This window comes from Poecilia reticulata, linkage group LG8 (genome assembly GCF_000633615.1).
Source record: "Poecilia reticulata strain Guanapo linkage group LG8, Guppy_female_1.0+MT, whole genome shotgun sequence".
Lineage (NCBI taxonomy): Eukaryota > Metazoa > Chordata > Actinopteri > Cyprinodontiformes > Poeciliidae > Poecilia > Poecilia reticulata.
In genome coordinates, this window is record NC_024338.1 from 27,434,952 (window position 1) to 27,440,871 (window position 5,920).

General features: G+C 46.9%; 1 protein-coding gene across 1 annotated transcript in view; it reads left to right on the top strand.

The window, feature by feature from the left end:
• med15 (mediator complex subunit 15) overlaps positions 1-5,920 on the top strand; it is a 13,013-nt gene that overhangs the window by 3,855 nt on the left and 3,238 nt on the right. Inside the window, exons 7-13 of the mRNA XM_008417145.2 lie at positions 379-669; positions 952-1,053; positions 1,425-1,538; positions 1,610-1,725; positions 1,796-1,926; positions 4,197-4,331; positions 4,827-4,890. Coding sequence (XP_008415367.1) covers positions 379-669; positions 952-1,053; positions 1,425-1,538; positions 1,610-1,725; positions 1,796-1,926; positions 4,197-4,331; positions 4,827-4,890 — 953 coding nt within the window. The remainder of the gene's footprint in view (positions 1-378; positions 670-951; positions 1,054-1,424; positions 1,539-1,609; positions 1,726-1,795; positions 1,927-4,196; positions 4,332-4,826; positions 4,891-5,920) is intronic.

The window sequence follows — 5,920 nt, forward strand, 5'->3', positions numbered from 1 at the left end:
CCGGTCCGCTTTAGTCCGACCCCGGTCCGCTTTACTTTTAGTGATATTAATGAATGAACGAAGCTGTTTGAGTTAATTTCACCCTCAATCTGCAACTCTGCCATCTGCTGGTGGAAACTGGTTCTTTCAGTGTAAAATGTTTGGCTAAGGCTATCGCCAGTGGGTTTATCCCGCACGCAGCGCAGCCCTGAAAAAGGCTTAGTCCACGCCCACCTACTGGGGGACAAACGGTCCCCCTTTTTCTTCAGCGTACAGCACTGTCTAACGCGAAGATGTCTTCCAGTGGTACCGTCCGTTTGTGCCATCTGCTGGTGGAAACTGGTTCTGTTTGTCAGCAGCTGCTTCCTGTCCTCCAGCTCTCATTTCCTGTCTCTTCAGATGCATCAGACGCGGATGCAGCTGCAGCAGCAACAGCAGCAGCAACTGCAGCAACTGCAGATGCAGCAGCAGCACCAGGCGCAGGCCCAGTCCATCCAGCAGATTGTGCAGCAGCAGCAGCAGCAGCAACAGCAGCAGCAGCAGGTCCAGGTCCAGGTCCAGCCGGGTCAGATGCCTCCTCACTCCCAGCCCGGACTCGTCCCCCAGTCTCTGCCGGGTCAGATGCCGGCGCAGTCCATCCCCATCAGCTCACTGAGCCAGCAGCAGCAGCTCAAGATGCAGGCCTTCCAGGTGGGTTTGGACTGGTGCAACAGAGCCCAGGAGAACCGCACTGGACTGAAGCTGGACCCACCCCTCCACCTCCACATCTAACTAAATCAGTGTTACATTTTTTCCCTTGCCACTTTCATTTTAGAGATATTAGTGAAAAAGTTTCCAGGGGTCATCAGAGGTTTATTAACATCTTTAAACTGAAAGCAGCTCAAACGTTGATGCTACGTTAGTTAGCTTTGTAGGTGGTGGGGGTCCAGCTCCCCACCCTAACCCTCGCATGCTCTGCTCTGCCTGCAGCAGGCTCGTGCCACGCTGCCGCTGCAGCAGGCCCAGCAGGCCGCTGCGCACGCGCAGCTCAACGCCGCTGCAGCCGCCGCAGCCGCCGCCGCCGTGCCTGGACAGGTGAGTCACCTCGAGGCTGGCCTCCACATGCTAACGTCGTGGCCTTTTATCATGATAAATAAGAACTTTGATTCGTTGTTGTGATAAATTCCAAACAAGCTGAAAGTTTAAGGTTTTTCTCCTGTTTGTTCAGTGAAGTCGTCAGTAAATTAAAAGTACAGTTTCAGCTTAGTGACCCAAATCAGGCACTGCTTCATGTGGCGAGTCCTGAACAGGAGCGTTTCTGGTTTTCTGTTGGGGTAATTGCTGCGACACAAAGTCTCACTGTTACTTAAAGAAGAAGAAGAAATAAATATTGTCACTTTTATTGTTGCAAAAGTTTATTGCTGTGATAGCGTAGCGTCAGGCTAACGTTAAGCTAACCTCTGCAGATGGTCCGGCCCCCGATGCAGAATATGCCCCGCCCCCCTCGGCCACCTCTGAACGCCACCATCCCTCCTCCAAACAGCACGGCCGGGGTCGGAGGTCAGATGATGACCACACAGGTGTGTTCTCCTGCTCTGAGTCATCCAGGTAACAGGAGCGCAGGCTGAGCTGTCCGTCTCCCTCTCCTCAGGTGCCACAGCATCCCATGATGTCATCACCCTCACCTGTGCAGGTGCCCCCCCCTCAAATGCTGCCACCCCCCCAGCCGTCCCCACAACCCCCCTCCTCCCAGCCCAACTCGGCCAGGTAAGACGGCTGCCCGGAGGCCACACCCCCTCCCTCTGCCTGTTAACCACTTCCTGTTTCCTGCCTGCAGCTCCGGCCCCACGCCGTCTCCGGGCGGCTTCCAGCCCAGCCCCTCCCCTCAGCCGTCGCCGAGCCCGGTCACAGCCAGAACCCCCCAGCAGAACCACGGGGTGGCTTCGCCCGGGCCCCTCAACACGCCAGGTAACAGTCACACAGTGGGTGGAATGCAATGCCAGAGGAGCTGCGACTAAACGGTGATGGCGGCCATGTTGTGAGTGGCTTTCTTCCTCCAGACTGGAGCCAGAGATTGCTGATGTTGTTGTGTCAGCACAAGCCTCTGCTCTTTAAAATTAGATTAGATGGTAAAAAAAATTATTATATCTCAACAAATATGTCATATTCCTCATTTCTCACATCCACAACTAAAATACTTTAATTAAAAATAAAATAAAATTTAATAGGTTAGTTGTAACCAGGTTGCAAGCAGAGTAGTTTTATTTTCTGAGATCAACTGGCCTCACAATATGGCTGACGATGCCATTCTGTGTGTAGGTGAATAACACTGACAGTGGAAGGTCTGCAGCGCCCCCTGTGGCCCTGCTTGGTAATGCATGCTAGAAATATGGATCCATTCTGACTGAACATCCTAATCCAGGGTTTCCCCCATAGGCCTGGCGGCCGCCATGCTTTAGTAGCGCCACCGCCAGGCGAAGCCTTTCTTGTTTATGTTTTTAGGAAAATAATAATAAAAAAAACAAAACTTGTTTTTTTAACTCCAACCAACCAGAATAGTTTCTGTGACGCTTATTAAAAACTCAACAGACACGAAATGTTAGAGCTACTAAATCCACATTAGCAGCATTGAATTAAACCTCCTGTTTGTTGTGAATCTCTGCGCAGTGCAGCAGGTTACCTCAGCATGCAGGGCCGGTCCAAGGCTGGATGAGGCCTGGAGCAGAATCCGATTTAGGCTGCGTTCACACTGAAGTGACCCAGTTCAGATTGTTCTGACGTAATGTGACCTGTATCTGACCTTTTCATGGCAGTGTGAGCAGCTCAGGTCGGATTCTTTTAGAATGTGATCCATATCCGATACGTATCCGATTCAAATGGACCAAACGTTCAGGCTGCATTCATCAGAACTAAACAAATTCTGCTTCCTGATACGCAAGAAAAACAACCATGACGACTATAATGAGGACTAAGTTGTTAATATGCAACAACTTCAAATATGTAAGCTAAGCTCCACCGTTAGCCTCCATGTTTACTTCCACTAACTCTGAGCTCTTCTTCTTTCTGTGGCGGTTGGCAGAACACAGAGAACGCTGACGCTATGGCGCCCTCTACTGCGCATGCAGGACACTTTCAGGTCGTTTTCCGTTCAGACTGCAGATCACATACAGGTTGAATGTGTGTGGCAGTGAGAATGGCCCCTTAGGGGCCCCTTCTGTTGCTAAAAACATCAGCAGCTCTAACAGCTTCTGTGTTACATTTAATCTGGGAGAGGAGGAGGATTTTAACTGGCCAACCTAAAAACAATCAGTTATAATCCAGTTTATTACTTTCACAGCATCAGATTGTTGCTATGGTAACAAAACAATCTTAACTATGGATATTGTTCTTTGAACTTTTACAAAGTAAACCTACCAGCTCATTAAAATCTTACATTTAAATGTTAAACAATTTAAAATCTTTTAATTTATGCTGAAATCGAACCAAATCTAGCAGCATTGATCATCTCAATAAACCAATATTACATTCATGTGTCTGCGGTCTGTGTTAAAATATGATCATTTATGGCCCCTGAAGTCCTGGGGGCCCGATGGAGCTGCTGACTTAATTTGGATTAAACAGAAGTGCAAATAATTCATTTTAATTGTATATTTTGATTTGTTGTTTTTAAGACTAGTTGTGGGTTTAAGTAATGTTTCACTGGTGATGTTTTCTTGTAACGTATAATTAATTACCGAGTGATATTTAAAAATTTCCTGTCTCCTTAACATCTTTTAATACAAAAACACGGCGGTCCACCGGTGACCCGCCTGCCGGTGGACCGCCCGCCGGTGACCCGCCTGCCGGTGGACCGCCCGCCGGTGGACCGCCCGCCGGTGGACCGCCTGCCGGTGACCCGCCTCGGCACCCTGACCACCGGGCTTAGCAAGTTTTCTGGGGGAAACCCTGCTAATCCATTGTCAGACTTTCAGTTGGTGTTTATTCATATAACCACTGGTTCTGAACCAGTTCTGAACCAGTTCAGAACCAGTTCTGAACCAGTTCTGAACCAGTTAGTGGGAGTGTGATAAATCTGTAGGAGGCGCCACAACCAACAACCTCCAATTCACAGAACTGGACTTGAGGCCCAAATAGACACAGAACTGTTGAATGGTTTAGTGAAAGTGAAACCAGAACCGTCAGTCGGTTCTGTGTCATGTGACTCCAGCTGGCTCCTCCCCCTTCCCACCTGTGCTCAGGTAACCCCGGGTCGGCCATGAGTCCGGCTGGAGCCACGTCTCTGGAGGAGCAGCAGTACATGGAGAAGCTCAAGCAGCTGTCCAAATACATCGAGCCGCTTCGCCGGATGATCAACAAGATCGACAAGAATGAAGGTGAGCGGCTGACCTTTGACCTCTCTTTGCAGATGATTAGTTCCCCTCAGAGAAAATCCATCGAGAAATCGAGCAATATTTATGACATTATTATTTAATCTTCAATTCCTTTTGTATTTATTTGTTCTGTTTTTATCTTAAATATTTATTGTCTTTGCAAAATGTTTTTATTGTAATTATAATTTTTGATGTTTTTTGAATTTATGTATTAAAACCTGGTTTCCATGGAAACGGATCATATGCAAGACTCATTTATAAAAAATAAAAAAAAAGTAATCTGAAAACAATAAAAACATCCTCAGACATTTTAAAAATCTTAATAAAAGAAAATCTTAAAATCAGTCTCTTAATTTGAGGTTTCTACCTTTTAAACATTTTAAAGGTAAATTTCTGAACCGGGAAGCTGTGGGAGGTTTGGGTCCACATTTAATGAGCATTTATTACGTGAAATTGTACAAAGACAGGAAGTTGATGTTTGTGTTGTTGTGCTGCCAGACAGGAAGAAGGACCTGAGCAAGATGAAGAGTCTGCTGAACATCCTGACCGATCCAACCATCAGGTACTGGTACCGGTACCGCCTGCAGAACTTTGACACCACAACGGCCATTTTGACCTCACTGCACTCGGGCTGTCACGCTGCTGAAACTTAAACTCAATACCGATGCTAAGAAAAATATTTTACACCATGGCACAAATTTCTTTAAGAATAAATACGATATGAAAAAAACCTGTAGTCTCCTTAATTAGCCAGGGAAGAATTGAGCCATTATTTATGAAAATATATCATTTAAAAACATAATCTGTTTAGCAAAGCAGTAAGCAGGATGGTAAAAGTGTTCATGTTATGTTAAAAACTGTTCAGTATTATTTCCTTATAAGTTTGCATCTTCCCTCTTTGGGACAATAACAGATATTTCTATTCTAATAACCTTTATGGAAGCTAGTGTCTGTTGTGCAATTATTTTTATTTATTTTATTACAGCTGCGTATCTTTACTGTGTGCTTCCATTGGAGGGACAAATAAAGGATCTTTGTACCGAAAGTAAAATATTTACTGTGTCGATGATTAGCCTGCTTAGCTTAGCTTAGCTTAGCTCTGTACAGCTCTTCATCGCTTAGCGCCGTTATGCCAACTGTATTCCACTTGAAGTCTTTATGTTTGACTCGTTATAGAAAATACTTTGCACACAACTGCTACTTTCCCACTTTTCTCCTTTATGACTTAAATAGCAGGTGTTTTGTGCCGTAGTCGGACGCTGCTGCTCCTTTTTACAGGCGAATGTAAAACTAAAGGAGCATTTCCGCCACCTACTGGCCCGGAGTGTGAACTGGAACGTAAAACCTTCAATACAAATCGGCTTCCAGTTTTGAAACAATAATTTATTAGCGCGGATGTGAACAGACCGATGGAGCCGGAGCTCTGGTCGGAACCGGAGCTCTGGTCGGAACCGGAGCTCTGGTCGGAACCGGAACCGGAGCTCTGGCCGGAGCCGAAGCCGGAGCTCTGTGCGGAACCGGAACCGGAGCCCTGGTTGGAGCCGGAGCTCTGTGCGGAACCGGAACCGGAGCCCTGGTTGGAGCCGGAGCTC